At 39.1% G+C, this 19,626-nt stretch overlaps 2 protein-coding genes across 4 annotated transcripts; both read left to right on the forward strand.

The window, feature by feature from the left end:
• The first annotated feature begins 1,269 nt into the window (after positions 1-1,269).
• Positions 1,270-5,712, forward strand: LOC306704540 (histamine N-methyltransferase A-like). 3 transcript variants are annotated; one of them, XM_079170931.1, is made up of 8 exons: positions 1,347-1,407; positions 1,920-2,009; positions 2,138-2,280; positions 2,775-2,827; positions 3,227-3,334; positions 3,551-3,681; positions 4,814-4,907; positions 5,167-5,712. In XM_079170931.1, the coding sequence occupies exons 3-8, from the start codon at positions 2,147-2,149 to the stop codon at positions 5,517-5,519; spliced, it is 873 nt and encodes a 290-aa protein (XP_079027057.1). In that variant the 5' UTR covers positions 1,347-1,407; positions 1,920-2,009; positions 2,138-2,146; the 3' UTR covers positions 5,520-5,712. The 3 variants fall into 3 exon arrangements, with proteins under 3 accessions (XP_079027056.1, XP_079027057.1, XP_079027058.1); XM_079170930.1 differs by lacking the exon at positions 1,920-2,009 and having other exon boundaries at positions 1,270-1,407; XM_079170932.1 differs by lacking the exons at positions 1,347-1,407; positions 1,920-2,009 and adding an exon at positions 1,495-1,520.
• A 2,384-nt stretch (positions 5,713-8,096) lies between these two features.
• LOC306703709 (histamine N-methyltransferase A-like) lies at positions 8,097-12,128 on the forward strand. The gene is made up of 7 exons (XM_079169763.1): positions 8,097-8,181; positions 8,316-8,458; positions 8,980-9,032; positions 10,466-10,573; positions 10,790-10,920; positions 11,223-11,316; positions 11,573-12,128. Exons 2-7 carry the CDS (start codon positions 8,325-8,327, stop codon positions 11,923-11,925), a joined length of 873 nt encoding a protein of 290 aa, XP_079025889.1. The 5' UTR covers positions 8,097-8,181; positions 8,316-8,324; the 3' UTR covers positions 11,926-12,128.
• The last annotated feature ends 7,498 nt before the right edge of the window (positions 12,129-19,626 follow it).

Raw genomic sequence — 19,626 nt, forward strand, 5'->3', positions numbered from 1 at the left:
GGAAAAACAGAAGGGCATTTTCCAGTGACTTCACGAAAGGCTGAAGCGCCGTGTGTTTTTATTTGTTTTTTATCTTTTGACTCTTTACTTTTTACCCAAACTCAGTAGAGGTGGTTGTTTAACCATTTCAACTTTGTATTTGTTTATCACTTCCATTCATGCGCCATGCATAACAACAAGTCAACGTTGATTTATTTGTCACGTAACTTCTGTAGTTGTTTTAACCCAAATCGTAATCATTTCCTAAATCTAAGTAGCTTTGTTGCCTCAACTTAACTAAGTGGTTTCCTGTGAAAAGACTGTCTGCATGTACCAAATGGAAATTTACAGTTTTATGAGCATGCGTTGTCCTAATTTTAAAAAAAGAATGCAACTGTAATATCAGCTTGATCATGTGTATCGTAGGCTATATGTTACCACTGCCTAGTTTTTGTAGATGTATGTGTGAAATAAATCTGATGGCTTTTCTCTTGACTGTACCAAAATGATTAGTTGTAATTATCATTACAATATATTTCTGCTAGATTGAAGGAACATCTGCTCAATCTTTTGACACTCCGATCACTTTACCCAGTCTTTCCCCCCAGAGATCAGTGCAGGAATGTTAGACATTCTCAGAAACGGCACTGAAAGAAATGTCATTTAAACATCAATTCAAGCTGCATACTTGTTTATGCTTGAGTATATTATGTTCAATGGGAAAATCATCACATATTTTCATTACTCTTCTTGCATTCACCTTACCATGCCATTTGGTCAAACGTACAGTCCATTCTCATGTTGCTAAGATTAAATAACAATATAGACCACTGACCATACCTGCTACAGTTACATATCATATATTGCTGGATTTATATATTACTTATGTGTTGAAGTAACCCTGTAAATGGTATGTGTCAGCCAATTATTTGAGCAGACACCCATATAAGGCGGTCACTTTCTGTCTGTAGAAGAAGCTGGAAGGTGGAGGGCTGATATGTTGTTCACGGTGCTATGTAAAATAAATGTAAAATAAATCAATCAATACAATGCCTCAGAAAGCAATACAATACAACAATATGATAAAATACAAAACAATAAAATGCATGAATATATTACAAAAAATATATTACAAAAATATAGAATTGTGCTTTTGTACTTTTATAATTATCTTGCTGTGTGGCAAACCAGGGGGAGCTGAGCAGACACAGCCCAGGAGGCGGATCCCCAACCTCAGGTTGGGGGAGGTGATCGAGGGAGTGTACTACCCAGTGCAGGTGCTGCAGCCACTAGGCACGTGGCAGTGGTCACACCTGCAGCGCATGAGCTGATTAGAGGGAGTATATGTTCACAGGGCTGAGCAGCAGCGGGGGAGAACAGACTGGGCAGAAGAAGGAACCTCTGGAGAGGAGCTGCAGCAGACAAGAGGTAAACTCAGCGGACTCACCTCTCTCCTCTGCTCTGCCCAAACAGGCCGGAGGAATCGTCTCCCACGGGGTGTAGACGAAAGGCCAAAGACCCCGACCGGGAGGAACCTTTTTGTTGAGTTTGACCCTATATCCCTTTACCCCTGCCTGTTTATTAAAGGACACTTTTTGTTAAATGGTTACTGTCTCTGAGTCACCTGTTTTAGCTCTCAATCTTGCCTCCACGTCCCCCGGGTTGCCACAGCGTGTACAAGATTTAAATAAATATTACCTTCACCGACTTATGATTCTTCTCATTTGCCTCCTTTCAACGTTTTGTCATTGTAACATCGACAAAACACACCCTAAACATTTCAACTATATTTCTGAGAATCTCTCGGAGTCCTGCAAACCATTAACGATAAGGCTGATTTCGAAATAGGAATCTGGCAGCAGAACTGCAGTTGGCTCCGGTGTACAAAAAGTTAATGTTTTCAAGTTACGTAAGTCATCGTATGATTTTATTTGAGCCAGCCTGTAGGAGGTGAGAGCTACTCTGCAACTCTGCATCTGAGTGAAACAACCGACGCTCTGTCTTTACTCTCCGTGTATTGGAGGTGATTGGTAAATACAATGTTCGACTGATTCTTACCATAGTGATTTTAAAGTTTTTTTAATAGTTTTTAATAGTTTTTTGCATGCACGACTCATTGTGAATCATGTATGATTTTTAACCGCCACGTGCGTTGCAGGAATCCGTCATGGCTGTGGATCCAAAGACGACTTGTTATGATGCCGTTTGGGCCCAATGCTTTCAGTTCTACTTACAACAATCCGGACAGCACAAGCCCATATTCCAATGTATTCACAACATCCTGCCAGGAGAATTTAAAAGGTAACTAACAAGAAGAAAGGCTACGATTGAACTGCACGTTTGTCAGGACACGCTTCCTCTGGCCAATATTCAAATGTCATCTTCATTGCTCTTCTACTGTGTTTATGTACGTGGCAAACTGGCAGTAAAGCGATAGTAACATATCAGAAAATAAATTAGAACATGTATTTTTCTACTTTATTCATATATATATATATATATATATATATATATACACATTTATTATGGTAGCATTATTAATACTTTCTTGAATTCAACGATGTATATTTATCTGTGTAAGAGAATGGAAAGTGAAGTCAACATCATAATGAAACAAATGCACACACACACACACACACACACACACGCACTCACATTATATAGTTTAGTTATTATGAGCTGTTTATTTATTAATTCCCTTATGCCATTGAAACTTGTTCTCTTAGGGTTTTAATTGTGAGTAACGATTATATCCTTGAGCCAAGTTTTACTTTTCCATCTATCATATGTTGCAGAATCGGAGTAGACAAAAGCAGCCTGGATGTTCTTGGTGTTGGAAGTGGTGGAGGTATGTGATGAGACACAGCAGCTGGTAACTGTTGCATGAACACATCTGGTTTGTTGAAGTCATGTAGGCTCAGTTAAACTGTTGTGTGCAGTGGCAAAGATCCACGAGTGAAGAGATTGCGATTGTGATTCATGTTCTTAAAAGCAGCTCGATTTAAAGACCAGAGGAAAAAACACTTTAGCTTGATTTTGATAATAATGTAATCGTCGTGGGTGTATGATAGGGAATGAATCAGTCCAACACGTTTTGTGTTTTCCTCATAACTTTAGATTGGAAAGTTTCAGGAATGTTTGCATATTCCAAACTAATATATTTTAGTGCTTGAGGTTTTCACATTGAAGCAGCATTCCACCGAGGCAATGGGTTTTCAAAGTCTAAAGATGTCCTGGTTTCTTCCAGGGGAGGTGGATGCCCAGGTACTCACTCTGCTGCAGTCTACATTCCCTGCTGTCCCGATCACTACTGACATTGTGGAGGGCTGCACTCAGCTCACAGACAACTTCAAAGGTATTGAAAATTCCAGATGTCGCAGAGTGATTTTGTTTTATAATTTCCAAATGTGTATTTGTTCCTTATGTGTCTTTGTTGTCTTCATCTGATCATAATCTGTGTTTAGGTTGTAGCTATTGTCATCTGTTATATCGCATGTTCTCATATTCTGTATATACTGTGTTTCTTAATGTTATTGTCTGCATTATCTGTTTTTGTATGTGCAACTTATAGCTTTGGTAGCAAAGACCCCCAACCTTCAGAAGATCCCATTTGCTTGGCATTTGATGACTAGTGAGAACTATGAGAAACAAGTCAAAGCTAAAGGAGATATGAAGAAATTTGACTTCATACAATTGGTTCAGGTATTATGACTTCTATTCTTTGACCTTCAGTTTAACAATGATGTAATGATGAATGTGTCTCACTTTGTGTATGCAATGAGATGTATTGAGCTTCCCCTAAATCCTCCGCTGATGCTAGAAGTCAGTGGGGAGCAAATCAGCAGAATTGTTTCTGCCAAACAAAAGTGCATAACGATAAGTGCTATAAATAGTCATATAATGCACTCTACAGTGTTGGAAAACACTTCAAACTGTGGGCTTACATGGATGCAAGCATCATCCAAAAAATGTATAAATATCTTATAAATATCTGGGTATTTTGATTGATGACTCCCTCACTTTTCAGCCACATGTGCAGTACCTGGTGAAAAAGTTGAGGTTAAAACTGGGTTTTTATTTTCGAAATAAGCTGTGCTTTTCAACTAATGTAAAAAAAAGATTAGTTGCTGCTACTTTTCTACCTGTGTTGGACTATGGCGATCATCTTTATATGCACGCCTCCACAAACTGCCTTCGGATGCTGGACACAGCTTACCATGCTTCACTGCGGTTCATTACAAATTGCAAAGCTCTGACTCACCACTGTGAGTTATACTCTCGGGTTGGATGGCCTGCTTTGACCACCCGGAGGCTCAGTCATTGGCACACCTTCATTTATAAATCTATCCTTGGCCTGCTCCCGAACTACCTGGGTGTCCTCATCATGAAGAGAAGTGTCGGACAATACTCTTTGCGTTCCCAGGACTTCCTCATGCTCACTGTCCCAAAAGCCAGAACGGAATTGGGAAAACGGGCTTTTGTGTACTGCGCACCTTCATCGTGGAATATGTTGCAAAAGGACTTAAAACTGAAAGAACTGATACCATTTACTGCTTTTAAATCAAAATTGAAAGCAATAGAGGCAGGTTCCCAAAAATGTAAATGTTTTTTAAATTGACTCGGTTACGTTACTCTCTTAACTTTCACTTTCTTTTAACTTGTCTTGTTTTGTGTTGTCTGTCTAACTATGTGTCTCTGATGCTGCTACCGGTCTTGGCCAGGTCTCTCTTGAAAAAGAGATTTTTAATCTCAATGGGACTCTCCTGGTTAAATAAAGGTTAAATAAAATAAATAAAAAATGTAATTAAAAGTTGACCACGACTCTCCTTAACAGATGATCTATTATGTGGAGAACCTCGCCGATACCATCACATTCTACCAGAGCCTTCTGAAGAACAACGGCAGGCTTATGATCATCGTTGCAGCAGGTAAGTACTACGTAGTTGCATCTCACTTCATTTACCCAGCCCGATTCTTACTCATTTCATTCTGTGCTGGAAGAACAGTGCCCTCTTGGATTTTTGCGTTGAGGACTGTTGAGCTTACCAGCCCTCATCACTGTTATATAAGATCCTCAGATGACCAATAGTCTCTCATGACTGTGACAAAATAACTTCAGTGTTTTGTTGTTGTTTGTCAATATATTTCTTCTGGATTTAATTAATTATTTCATCTCATAATATCCAGCTAACTGTAGTTGGGATATCCTGTGGAAGACTTACGAGAAGGAGCTCGCTGGCGATGCCATCACAGATAACCGCTCATCAGCAGAGGTTATTGCCTGCCTGAAGAGCCTGGGTCTGAAATATGATAAGCACGCCATTTACAACACCTTCGACATCACCGAGTGCTTCAATCCAAGCAGCCAGACTGGAAAGAATCTCCTGAATTTCTTGACAGCGAAAAACAACTTCTACGAGTCCTTCACCCCAGAGATCAGAGCAGGAATTCTAGACCTTCTCAGAAACAAGTGCAGCACTGAAAAAGATGGCAGGGTAATCTTCAACAATGATTCGAGCTGCATCCTTGTTTATGCTTGAGGTGTCTTGTGGAAATTGTTTCATACATTCTGTCTTCTGTTCTCGCATTCACTTGACCCTTGTCAAAAGTGCAGCATGTGTGCCTGGTGCTAAGATTGAGTTTATCATTTGCAGTAGTTTTCAGTCATTTTAGCCTTTCACCAAATTGTGTCTGTATGTAAACCAACATTATCAATCAATAAAATGGAAGTGGTAAAACACAATGGCTGTGTCTGAAATCTCATTCTCTATACTCCCATGACAAAATTCAGCAGTTGAAAGTTTTTTTTCCTTATTCATTTATGTTGTCAAAAATATTGGGTTCTAGTAGCTCTGCAATAAAGAGGAGCTTTCAATAACCATCTGATAAAGACATTTAATTCAAGGATAAGCATGAAAAATTACAGATTATCTCTGTTTATATAGATGAAATATAACTTGAAAGAAATTTCTGTTGATATTTTGTATTTTCTTAAAAGATTAATAATGAGGCTGATTTTGAATTGCGACTGGAATACGTCCATGAAAAGATACCTGACAGCACAGAGTCTGATGTACATACAAGATGTACAGGTCTTCCTCGAAAAGTCGGAAAAACAGAAGGGCATTCTCCAGTGATTTCACGAAAGGCTGAAGCGCTGTGCGCTTATATTTGTTTTTTATCTTTTGACTCTTTACTTTTTACCCAAACTCAGTAGAGGTGGTTGTTTAACCATTTCAACTTTGTATTTGTTCATCACTTCCATTCATGCGCCATGCATAACAACAAGTTAAGGTTGATTTATTTGTCACGTAACTTCTGTAGTTGTTTTAACCCAAATCGTAATCCTTTCCTAAACCTAAGTAGCTTTGTTGCCTCAACTTAACTAAGTGGTTTCGTGTGAAAAGACTGTCTGCATGTAACAAATGGAAATTTACAGTTTTATGAGCATGCGTTGTCCTAATTTAAAAAAAATAATGCAACTGTAATATCAGCTTGATCATGTGTATCGTAGGCTATATGTTACCACTGCCTAGTTTTTGTAGATGTATGTGTGGAATAAATCTGATGGATTTTCTCTTGACTGTAACAAAATTATTAGTTGCAATTATCATTACAATACATTTCTGCTAGATTGAAGGCATTTTTTTTTATCTCATTCTGTCCGACTAACACTGGCTGGGACATCCTGTGGAAGACTTACAAGACGGAGCTCTGCGTCTGTACCAGAAAAGGCAGTCCTCAGCAGAAGTTATTGCCTGCCTGAAGAGCCAGGGTCTGAAATATGACAAGCACTCCTTCCCAACACTTGCCAGATTTCTGAGTGCTTCAATCCAAGCTGACTGGAGAACATCTGCCGAATCTTTTGACTCACTCCGATCACTTTACCCAGTCTTTCCCCCCAGAGATCAGTGCAGGAATGTTAGACATTCTCAGAAACGGCACTGAAAGAAATGGCATTTAAACATCAATTCAAGCTGCATACTTGTCTATGCTTGAGTATATTATGTTCAATGGGAAAATCATCACATATTTTCATTACTCTTCTTGCATTCACCTTACCATGCCATTTGGTCAAAAGTACAGCCCATTCTCATGTTGCTAAGATTAAATAATAATATAGACCACTGACCATACCTGCTACAGTTACATATCATATATTGCTGGATTTATATATTACTTATGTGTTGAAGTAACCCTGTAAATGGTATGTGTCAGACAATAATTTAGCAGACACCCATATAAGGCGGTCACTTTCTGTGTGTAGAAGAAGCTGCAAAGTGGAGGGCTGATATGTTGTTCACGGTGCTATGTAAAATAAATGTAAAATAATCAATATCAATCAATACAATGCCTCAGCAAGCAATACAATACAACAATATGATAAAATACAAAACAATAAAATGCATGAATACATTACAAAATATATATATCAAAAATATAGAATTGTACTTTTATAATTATCTTGCGTGTACAAGATTAAAAAACATATTACCTTCATCGACTTATGATTCTTCTCATTTGCCTCCTTTCAACGTTTTGTCATTGTAACATCGACAAAACACACCCTAAACATTTGAAACTATATTTCTGAGAATTTCTAAGATTCTTGAACCGATTCATGGCCAAAGTGACTTTGCACTAGCAGCCCCAGGAATTCACGGACATCTGAAAACAAGACTGGTGCTTTATTGTGTTTTTAAAATAACACTCAACTGCTGTGCTGTTTTGGGGCTTGCTGCAGTGATATAACCCACATACGTCTATGAATAAAGCTGGATTGGCCATTGTTGAATTATGTTGTCATCTGCTGTAGAGTAAACTCGCATCATGTGGGAGGAAGTCACTTGGACTTTAAGTGCACCACTGACAATTCAAGTGAAATATTGACAATACACCCCGTAAATACATTGAACGCTCTGGCATTGTACCAATGACAACACAAACACGAAACACTTGAATCTAATTTCTGAGAATCTATAAGATTCCTGTAAACCACTAATGATAAGGCTGATTTCGAAATAGCCACACGATGAATAGGAATCTGGCAGCACAGCTGCGGTTGGCGCCGGACAGACAAAGTTAATGTTTCAACAGTTACGTAACGAAGGGGTTGTATGAGGCAGCCTGTGGGAGGGGAGATACTCTGCTCCAGACTGAGGAAACAACCGACCCTCTGTGTTTACTCTCCGCGCATTGAAGGTAATCGGTCATACTTACAATGTACAACTGATTCTTACCGTAGTGATTTTAAAGATAGTCTTTTTTGTTTCTTTTGCATGCACGAATCATTGCCACATGTATGAATTTAAACCGCCGCGTGTAACGCGTTGCAGGAATCCGTCATGGCTGTGGATCCAAAGACGACTTGTTATGATGGCACTTGTGCCCAAAGCTTTCAGTTCTACTTAAAACACTCCGGAGAACACGAGGCCATACTCCAATGTCTTCACAACATCCTGCCAGGAGAATTTAAAAGGTAACTAACAAGCAGAAAGGCTACGATTGAACTGCACGTTTGTCAGAACACGCTTCCTCTTGCCAATACCAATCTGCAACCGGAATACAATATTCAACTGTATATTTATGTATGTGGCGAACTGGCAGTAAAGCGATAGTAACATATCGGAGAATTAGAATTAGTATTATTCTGCTTTATACACACATATGGAAGCATTATCTCTACTTTCTTATATTCAACGATGTATGTATTTTCTGTGTAAGAGAATGAAAAGTGAAGTCAACATGAAACACACACACACACACACACACACACACACACACCTACACACACACACACACACACACACACACACACACACACACACACACACACATACACACGCACACACACACACACTATATATAGTTGAGTTATTATAAGCTGTTTATTTATTAATTCACTTTTGCTATTGAAACTTGTTCTTTTAGGGTTTTAATTGTGAGTAACGATTATATCCTTGAGCCAAGTTTTACTTTTCCATCTATCATATGTTGCAGAATCGGAGTAGACAAAAGCAGCCTGGATGTTCTTGGTGTTGGAAGTGGTGGAGGTATGTGATGAGACACAGCAGCTGGTAACTGTTGAATGAACACATGGTGTGGTTTGTTGAAGTCATGTTGGCTCATTTAAACTGTTGTGTGCAGTGGCACAGATCCACTAGTGGAAGATTGCGATTGTGATTCATGTTCTTAAAAGCAGCTCGATTTAAAGACCAGAGGAAAATACACTTTAGCTTGATTTTGATAATAATGATGCCTTGATATTTATTGAAATTGAAAGCCTTGAGATTAAATCATATTTAATTTTCCTCCAGAGATGGATTTAAAGTAAAAGTTTTTGACTCGCATTTCTGCAGACTTTGCCTCAGGCAATTACCCATAATTCATAGCAATGTGACGTTAAACACGGGGTTACCAGGGGAAGTGTGGAAGTAGGAATCGAAGAAAAAGCTAAACAAAGAGGACGGCACATTGGTGTTATTAAATTTACTCAGAAACATTGAGGATTAAAGATGGTACATTAAAACACATGAAAGCAGAGGAAAGCAAGCAGAGACTATACCTCCCAGATTTATTCTGCCATCTGTTTTGACATAAACAAGTAAATAGATCATTTGACAATTACCTCTCATCTCGTGAGGAAAGAGCCTGGTAGACATTGAAATCAGGGAGAAAAAAGTATAAATAAATACCTACAATTGTACATATTTTATGGCCTTGTCATGGTAACGTGAAATGTTGCAGAAAAGTGCTGTCCCGTATTTACACTATTTCAAGCCCTTGCAGCCTCACACACTCAACCATTTAACAGGTAACATCAGTCAAGTCCCTGAGGGTTCAGGGTTTAAGGCCTGAGGGGGGACATTGGAAAACACAAAGACAGGAAGTAAACCTAAACTAAATACTAAATATCAGTCTAAAGCCTGGTATTTACTTATAATATGATACAATATTTTAATAAATTTTACAAGGTAACAAGTCTGTGAAATGTCACTTACATTGGAAGCATAGAAGGGTCCTGGTATTTGTTTTAAGATGACAGATTTGAGAAATTGTAACTTGCCCTTTAATTATATGTTAGCGACATAGAGACAGGACATTGGTGGGTTATAGGAGGACACGTTGGTTAATCAAGATCATAGTTTACATGGATGTTTGCACAGCGGCAACATCAAAGTCATTGTTCTTATCCAAAATGATAAGACTATGGAGCAAACCGCCTCTCTCTTTCACACACACACACCTGAAATTAGTTTAGAAAGTTGTAGGAATAATAAAGTCCTTTCCACTGACGTGTCCCTGACAGAACTACAGTGTTTAAAAACACTTCAAGCTGTGGGCTTGAAAATTTGTTTTGAAAGTTTCAGGAATGTTTGCAATATTCCAAACTAATATATTTTGGTGCTTGAGGTTTTCACATTGAAGCAGCATTCCACCGAGGCAATGGGTTTTCAAAGTCTAAAGATGTCCTGGTTTCTTCCAGGGGAGGTGGATGCCCAGATACTCACTCTGCTGCAGTCTACATTCCCTGCTGTCCCGATCACTACTGACATTGTGGAGGGCAGCACTCAGCTCACAGACAACTTCAAAGGTATTGAAAATTCAGGATGTTGCAGAGTGATTTTGTTTTATAATTTCCAAATGTGTATTTGTTCCTTATGTGTCTTTGTTGTCTTCATCTGATCATAATCTGTGTTTAGGTTGTAGCTATTGTCGTCTGTTATATCGCATGTTCTCATATTCTGTATATACTGTGTTTCTTAATGTTATTGTCTGCATTATCTGTTTTTGTATGTACAACTTATAGCTTTGGTAGCAAAGACCCCCAACCTTCAGAAGATCCCATTTGCTTGGCATTTGATGAGCAGTGAGAACTATGAGAAACAAGTCAAAGCTAAAGGAGATATGAAGAAATTTGACTTCATACAAATGGTTCAGGTATTATGACTTCTATTTATTGACCTTCAGTTTAACAATGATGTAATGATGAATGTGCCTCACTTTGTGTATGCAATGAGATGTATTTAGCTTCCCCTAAATCCTCCGCTGATGCTAGAAGTCAGTGGGGAGCAAATCAGAAGAATTGTTTCCGCCAAACAAAAGTGCATAGCGATAAGTGCTATAAATAGTCATATAATGCACTCTACAGTGTTGGAAAACACTTCAAACTGTGGGCTTACATGGATGCAAGCATCATCCAAAAAATGTAATTAAAAGTTGCCCACGACTCTCCTTAACAGATGATCTATTATGTGGAGAACCTCGCCGGTACCATCACATTCTACCAGAGCCTTCTGAAGAACAACGGCAGGCTTATGATCATCGTTGAAGCAGGTAAGTACTACGTAGTTGCATCTCACTTCATTTACCCAGCCCGATTCTTACTCATTTCATTCTGTGCTGGAAGATCAGTGCCTTCTTGGATTTTTGCGTTGAGGACTGTTGAGGTTACCAGCCCTCATCACTGTTATATAAGATCCTCAGATGACCGATAGTCTCTCATGACTGTGACAAAATAACATCAGTGTTTTGTTGTCGTTTGTCAATATATTTCTTCTGGATTTAATACATTTCATCTCATATTATCCAGCTAACTCTGGTTGGGACATCCTGTGGAAGACTTACAAGAAGGAGCTCGCTGTCGATGCCATCACAGATTACCGCTCATCAGCAGAGGTTATTGCCTGCCTGAAGAGCCTGGGTCTGAAATACGAGGAGCACGCCACTCCCAACACCTTCGACATCACCGAGTGCTTCAATCCAAGCAGCCAGACTGGAAAGAAACTCCTGAATTTCATGACAGCGAAAGACAACTTCTACGAGTCCTTAACCCCAGAGATCAGAGCAGGAATTCTAGACCTTCTCAGAAACAAGTGCAGCACTGAAAAAGATGGCAGGGTAATCTTCAACAGTAATATGAGCTGCATCCTTGTTTATGCTTGAGGTGTCTTGTGGAAATTGGTTCATACATTCTGTCTTCTGTTCTCGCATTCACTTGACCCTTATCAAAAGTGCAGCATGTGTGCCTGGTGCTAAGATTGAGTTTATCATTTGCAGTAGTTTTCAGTCATTTTAGCCTTTCAGCTAATTTTGTCTGTATGTAAACCAACATTATCAATCAATAAAATGGAAGTGGTAAAACACAATAGCTGTGTCCGAAATCTCATTCTCTACTCCCATGACAGAATTCAACAGTTTTTTTTCGAATTCATTTATGTTGTCAAAAATATTGTATTTTAGTAGCTCTGCAATATAGAGGAGCTTTCAATAACCTTCTGATAAAGACATTTAATTCAAGGATAAGCATGACAAAATGACGGATTACCTCTGTTTATATAGATGAAATGAATATTTCAATATGCAATCCATCTATATAAACAGAGGTATCAACCATTCAAATTGAAAAAGGAAATATGCTGTTTTATCTTATTGCTTTTATACATTTTAGCGATTATTTTAAAAGGTTGAATAGTGTAATTCTTCTTTAGATGGGCCATAATATTTTTTTCACATTAGAGCCACAAACTGAAACTAACTGCTACCTAGAGTGCAGCCCTGTTTAAGAGCCAACAGAGTGCCCAAAGGAAACTGCCTTTGTCAAGTATAATTGGTACGGACACTTAATTTCAGTTTAATTTGACCTGACACCAAATTTACAGCCAGCAGCAAAAGGCAAGTCATGCTGCTGCTTTTTTTTTTTATAAATGTCATGCTTGTACAGTATATGCCCAATGTCTTTAGAGAGAGCTGTGTCATGGAAAAAACTTTTTATTATTTGTTATGAGCTTTCACATGATGCTGTTCACCTTAAAGCCAGCAGATGGTACTAAATGCCTGAGAATACAGCTGATCCTGTATTTGTACTCCATTGAAGTAACTCCAGTAGATGGCACACTTTCCTTACATTTATAACATTACAGCCAAGAGTGAGAAAACTAACTTTTATTAGAAATGACCAAAAACAGTATGCCTAATGTGTGAGGGGAAAAAAAAAACCATTTAGCGACACTTGTTATTTGACTCCTGTACTTTCAGTTCCCACTCTGTAGGCGAACACAGAGGCAGTTCTAACAATGGAGCAAACACACATAGTGTCTACTGTGGCTGCACGTGCACAAAATCATGTCAAGCCGCAGAGGCCTTGTCTCCAGCTTTCTTGCAAATGCGTTCTGGCTGCTCATTTACCTCATTAGCTTTAATAGATCAGTAATTGAAATTCATCAGAAATTCATGTCAGTGCGCTCCCCCCTGATGTCAGTGGGCTTTCAGCACCTGCTCAGGCTCCATTACTGGGGGTCCTCGCTGGGCCCTCTCATGCCACAGAGTGACAGAGCATTAGTCACTGAGATAATCAACCTCAAGACACTGTTTGCCGCTAATGCTCTTCAAGAACTATTTACTTCACATGCCGGTTGGTGTCCTATCATAGAATAAGTTTTCTGCTAGATAAATCTGATGAAATGTTTACAGATCACCTTGTTTTCGAGGTGATGGATTAAGACTTAGACGTGCTGAACAGCTTGATATTTTTTATGTTGTTGGCTGCATCTTGTTTTTATTTACTGCTGCCTGCTTTGGAGCTGATGGCATAATGGCGTGCATGGCTCCCCAGAGTGTCTGATGTACATTTACGTTTCCCTGTGAACCTCACCGGCTTTGCATTGTGCAGGCAGCGCTGTGAAAACAGTGTTCTGAGCACAAAATAAAGGATCCATAATTTAAGATACATTCAGATAAATTCAGTCAGACATTGCAGTTGTGCTAAAATGTTGACATGGTTGTGAGAAGCATCCAGGTGAAAAGTTTCTCCAGAAAAGAAAGCAGCTTTCTTCAGTCCATCTGGCCAGCTATCAGAGCTGAAGCTCCGGCCTCTGGCTCTATAGGCGCTCATCAGTGTTCCTTCACACTTAGTGTAATGAGTACACAGGCCATGTGTTCAAAGTGTGAATATTATTATGTTCATTATTTTGTCTCTACACCTCTGTTATTTTTATTTTTTTATTTTCTGATGTATTTCTGAGATCAACAGACGAGAAATGTCTTTCTACATTTCTACTTGTTGCCCATAAGTGAGGGAGGCTTTGTGCAGGGAAAATACTTGACATCAGGTGAGCCAAGGTTGAATTTAATTGTCCTGGAATAAATCAAGAAAAATGAAAGCTTTGTGAATGTTGGTGTCAAAAGGACATACAATTTGCTCTTAAAAAATAATTTCAACACAAGACTAAAGCAAGAAATAAAATTGGAAACCTCTTCAAAACATTTAACACACTTGATCTTCCCAACATCTTAACACCAACCAACATCTTAACACAAACCAACATCTTAACACAAACCAAAACCTTAAACCTTTACGCGTACTGCATCTAATTATTAACAATGAAAAAGTGAAGAATCTTGGTACTTTTGCTGAAGGTAACTTCACAGCTGATGTTTTGACGTTAAACAGATGTTGATGCTGCAGGATGTACTCATTTCCCCGAAAGAACATTAAAATTGAATTGATGTCTTTTATTTTCCACATTTGTACCAACAACCTAAATTCTTTGTGAAATTGCCTCCTTTTATTTCCAAATCATGTTGAAAGATATTACCACCTATAATAATATAACATTGTAAGAATATTCAAGGATTAAACCAAATCCTGGCTATTGTCTGCACATTTGTGATACAACTGCCTTAGTTTTGGTATTTTTCTAAGCTGGATATTCACTGTTTTGTCATATTGACTCTTCAGATGGCTATCTTCTTCTTTAATACAGCTCCTTTCCTCTTGTCCCCTCCTACGGAGAGCCCGTATCAGGCCAAAGGCGTCTATCAGCCATCATGTCAGTGTGCAGACCTCTTTGAGACCAGAGCAGGACATACACTGGCCCTAAAATACATCACACACTTTAATGGGCAGAGGCTGCGGCCAGCCCTTGAAATATAGCTCTGATACCAGTCCTGTAAATGGCTGCCCTCTACGGCATATTTCATTCTGGAGAATTAGTCCTGTTTAGCAGCTGGTGTTATATAGCAGCTGTCCTCCACTGGTCTGAGTCCGGCAAAATATGGCTATTTGATTGACGATTTCAAAGGATTTATGTTTGCTTTTTAAATGTCTTACATTATTTAAATCACTATAAGGTGAAGCTGGAAATTCCAGTTGCAGAATTCAGAATTTTGTTCTCATTGACGTTAAATTGTGCTGCAGAGAAGTGAGGTTTAAATCAAGCCAAAGCGATTCACCACAAATCAGGACGGGTGGAATGAGTTTACCTTTGTCTGTCTCATTAATCTAGTGATTCAAGGCCTTACAGTCTGATTTTCAGGACTGGTCCTGTGGGTTTGAATATGGAGAACTGACACAGATAAGCAGTGGCATCATATTTATTTTCCATGCCACATATTGCACCATTAGTGTGGGAGATAAACCGGGCCAAAAAATGCCACTAATTGACCCCTTCTGTTCATATCGTGATCAATTACAGATAACAGAAGACATTTAGTGAATTCATAAATTATATATTCCAGTTTAGACCTTTTGTTTTTGTGCTGCAACTGTGAAACTTCTCTTGTTGGGTGGAAAAGTTCAAGTAAAAAATACTTCAGAAGAATTTTCTATGTGCCTGACAAACGGTGATAACAATTTTGAGAAACAACTTGATATTGACTCTAAGCCATGCTCTTTTAAGCTCACATTTGCTCATTTGATAAAAGTGACAGTGACTCTCACTGTCACTTGTTTAATTTGTCAACTGAGAGCTTTCCTGAGGGTGAGATCCTACTTAATTACACTCAGTGACGTTTACCCTCTATACGCCCCAATTCCCCTCATATGGTGCAGTGTTTTGGGTTGTGCTTGTCACTTACTGTTGTAAAAACTAGAAACCACCACGCAGTGTCAGTTGTTATGCTCATGTCGGTTTTGCTCGGATGACTGAGGTTAGATGGTTATATTGGCTATCAGCAATGGAACTGTCCTTTTATTAACTGACAGGTATCACTGTTACCTCCCATATGATTGAGCTTCCTCCATGACCACAGCTATATTGTTTTGGGGATTTTCTTTGCCTATCTGTAACAATGGGTTTTATAAATTATTTTCCGTGTAACTTTAAGAGTTAATCACTGCCTCGGTGATGTGGGTCAGTCTGCGCTAAAGAGTTTTAGCCTGGAAGTCAAATGGAAATAAAAAGGTTCATGTTTAGAGGTTTGGTGATGTCATTGCAGAGGATCAGCATGAAAGTCTTCAGTAAACACTATATTCTGATATGAAAATGTCCAAATTAATGATAGTGACTATTGCCATAGGCTATCACTGACTTCAGTGTATCGGCAGAGGTCTTTAAAAACTCTTATCAGTTGAACTCTACAGACGGTATCTACAGTGTTTTATTACTGTTATTGCGGAGGATGATGTCTGTCTCTCCTGCAGCTATGCTAGTGAACAGATACAGGACTTAAAAACTGATTATGACAGAGAGCAATCCTGCCAGAAGTTAATACCGGTAGCAGGGATATTTGTACTTAATCCCTGTCATGAGAAAAAGAAAATAAGACCTTACATTTCCCTGCAGATCCGCTACGGCTTTATTGTTCTTCAGTGCATTAATCAGCTGGTATCTCGTCTTTTGCTTTTATTAAACGCTGTTTGTGGCCCACATCCATTCATTGGATCTTAAATATCCTCCCTCATGGGTGCAAGCTTGATTGTGCATTGGAAATTAAGTTGGAAATGTTGGAGCTCTATTTAAAGTGCAGGTCCCTGGAGCAACCCCTCTGTCTTAATAACTTGCGATCAGGATCCCCGGGTACTTCCATTTTATTTCGCCTCGCCGGTGTTCCCGGCTAAACCCATTCTAATGAAATGTTCTGCTAAATTGTTCTGTTTTCCATCCATAAAAAAAAGTGTTTACAGCCCTGGTGAGAACCCAAACACAATAACAGTTGTTTAACTTGATAATTCAGTAATTAATACGTTATGAGCCATCTCATTCAGGAGCTATGAGTCACTATTAAGCTATAGCTCACTTCAAATAGGAAGTAGGGCAGTTTGAGGAGTTTCCCTGCAACACTGACTACGACTGAGAATCAACGTGTGACTTGTATTTGCTCTGCAGATTTTCTATCGAATTCTTAACCACCACGTTCTTTGTGCACCTTTATTTTTTCGAACTATTTGAAACCACCTCAAGCTTAATTCAACAATTAACTTCCTGCGTGGAAAACAGGCGGTGGTTTTGCAGCACATAAAAGCAGGCAAACAAGTCATGAAGATGTGCGTGTGTCTGATGTTGCTATAAAAACAGTATGGGATTTACTTTCTTTGGTGTAATTAAATATTCACATAGGTTTCACGATGGCTTAACGGACGTCACTCCACACCGTACATGTAAATGCAGCGTTGCTCAGATATCTGTAGCATTTCTTTGCTCTCAGTTCTCAGAAGGTTCGATTGTACTAGCATATCAATACAGGTATTGATGGGCCTCAGATAAAAACCATTATGGCAACCAGCTCTAAATCTTCAGCTGAATTGATTTCATTTTAAATGATCCATGTACATCCAGTGGAGCACACCACCACTGTGAGTGTGTTTTACCTTGACTTCATGCGAGAGAGACGTTATTCATCACCAAGAGAATGTCCCTTCTTCACACCCCAATAAAAAGGAGAGTAATGAAGCTTCTGTGGGTGCTGTCACCCCAACACTGCTTTATAAAGGATGACACAATTATATTTTACCAGCTCACCAAAAATGCTGACAAGCCCTGGTTCAATAAAATTCAATCTGTACCGAGAGAATCATGCTGGTTTCTCTACTCTGGAGTCATAGCTCATGAACCACAGGGTGTCGTTGCCTTGGGATGCTACTCAGAGAACAGTTTCTTCTCACAATTAAGCAAGAAAAGAAAGTGGGTGTGTTGATATTAGGAGCAAAGCATGATATATCAGTTTTGTTTTAGAGGTGTTCAGTCTTGTCATGCTCTCTTGTATCATGTGCAACATATTCTTTCTTGCAGGGGAAATAGCTTCACAGGTCTTTTTTTCACTGGCTAATTTGAACCCCACATTTCCCCCCGCTCAGAAATGCATAAACAGGCATGACATTTGCCTCTGAGCAAACAGACGCTAATGCTGCATTACCGTCAATCAGTCAACTTGGTAAATGTTTGTCTAAGTATGATGGATGATGGTGTTGAGAACATTAAAAGGCGACCGCTTCCTAAACCTTAAATCTTGCATATACAGAGACAGCCAGCGTGATTCTCCAGACAGCCGACCGCCGACGCCCTGCTGCTAGATGCTTACCAGCGGCAGGATATGGCTGCTTCTTAGAGGACGGCACGTTTTTTTTCCTTGGAGAGAGACACATCTGGCCTTGGATAATCTCTCCTTAGTCTTCCACTGTGTAATACATGCAAAGCTCTGCTCCATGTAATTCCCCAACTGCTCTTTTTTTCCCCCTGACGAGGGTAAAAGGGCCAGTATGAAGTATGTTGCATGTTTTCTAACCTATTGTGTGAGTATAGTTTATCCATGCAAAAGTGACTCAAACATAAATGTGAAACAGAACAAGAACTATAAAAGGACAATTCGTACCTATACACTGATTGGGATATTTTTTTACAAATATATTTATGTTCCATTTTCCCATGCTTGAAACGCCACACTTAATAAAAACAAATGGGCCTTGGCGAGCTAAATGCAACAGTCAATGATGTGCTCAAAATGTGGTCTTACTGTATAGTTATTAATTTGCATTGTTGATGGCTTGTGAATAATCCATAAAAAAACTCATAATTGTGCTTGGTGAAAAGAAATCAGGACAAAATTGAGATTGAGCATCGTCCGATGTTAATGCTAATGAAATGTGCGGCATGTAGCTGGATGCCTTAAGCCTTAGGAATATAATGTGTAGTAGCAATGTCTCACTTGTTTATTTATTAACTGAGGAATTGTCTGCTTCACTTGCTATCACTGAGGCTTGACAGCTGCAGAGTCCAGGTGATGCATGAGCCAATATGTGGACTGGAGAGGGCTCAACGTTGCACATCAATATGAAAATCAGTTTCTGGCAGAAATAGCCCAAGGCAGTACATCCAGCTCCAAAAAGTGACTAATCTTAGGGTCATAAACCCTGCACAAGACGCCTACGGTCTTTTTAGAGAGACAGAATTCAGAAATGCCATCATTTTCCATTCCACAGGCCAAGGACCTCGCTCCTTGCATTAGCAGATTTCTTTTAATGTGAAATAGCGGGGTTGCCAGCACTAAGCTAGAGCAAATAAAAGAGAGAGAGAGGGGGATAGTGAAAGGTGACCTTAGTCTCTGGAGCGCCAGATTAAAAACTTCAAATGCTCAGCCAGAGGCTCTCCTAAAGAAACAAAAAGACCACAAGCACAATGTTACTGTAGATGGAGGTGGCTGCCAAATATCATCTTCTTACAGAGAGGGATTATGAATTTCACAAGGCAATGGTGGTCCCATTGGTGAGAATATTAGTTCACATATTGTTCTCTCGATCTGCATACATTTCTGTTTATTTTTCTTTCTTTCCTGACTTTCAGCACGTCTTAGCAGCGGTTTGATTTGAATTTTGACAGTTTAAATCCATATATAAGACCTTTATGTTTTATGACATGTTTAATAGACAAA

Source organism: Pholis gunnellus (assembly GCF_910591455.1).
Source record: "Pholis gunnellus genome assembly, chromosome: 12".
Taxonomy (NCBI): domain Eukaryota; kingdom Metazoa; phylum Chordata; class Actinopteri; order Perciformes; family Pholidae; genus Pholis; species Pholis gunnellus.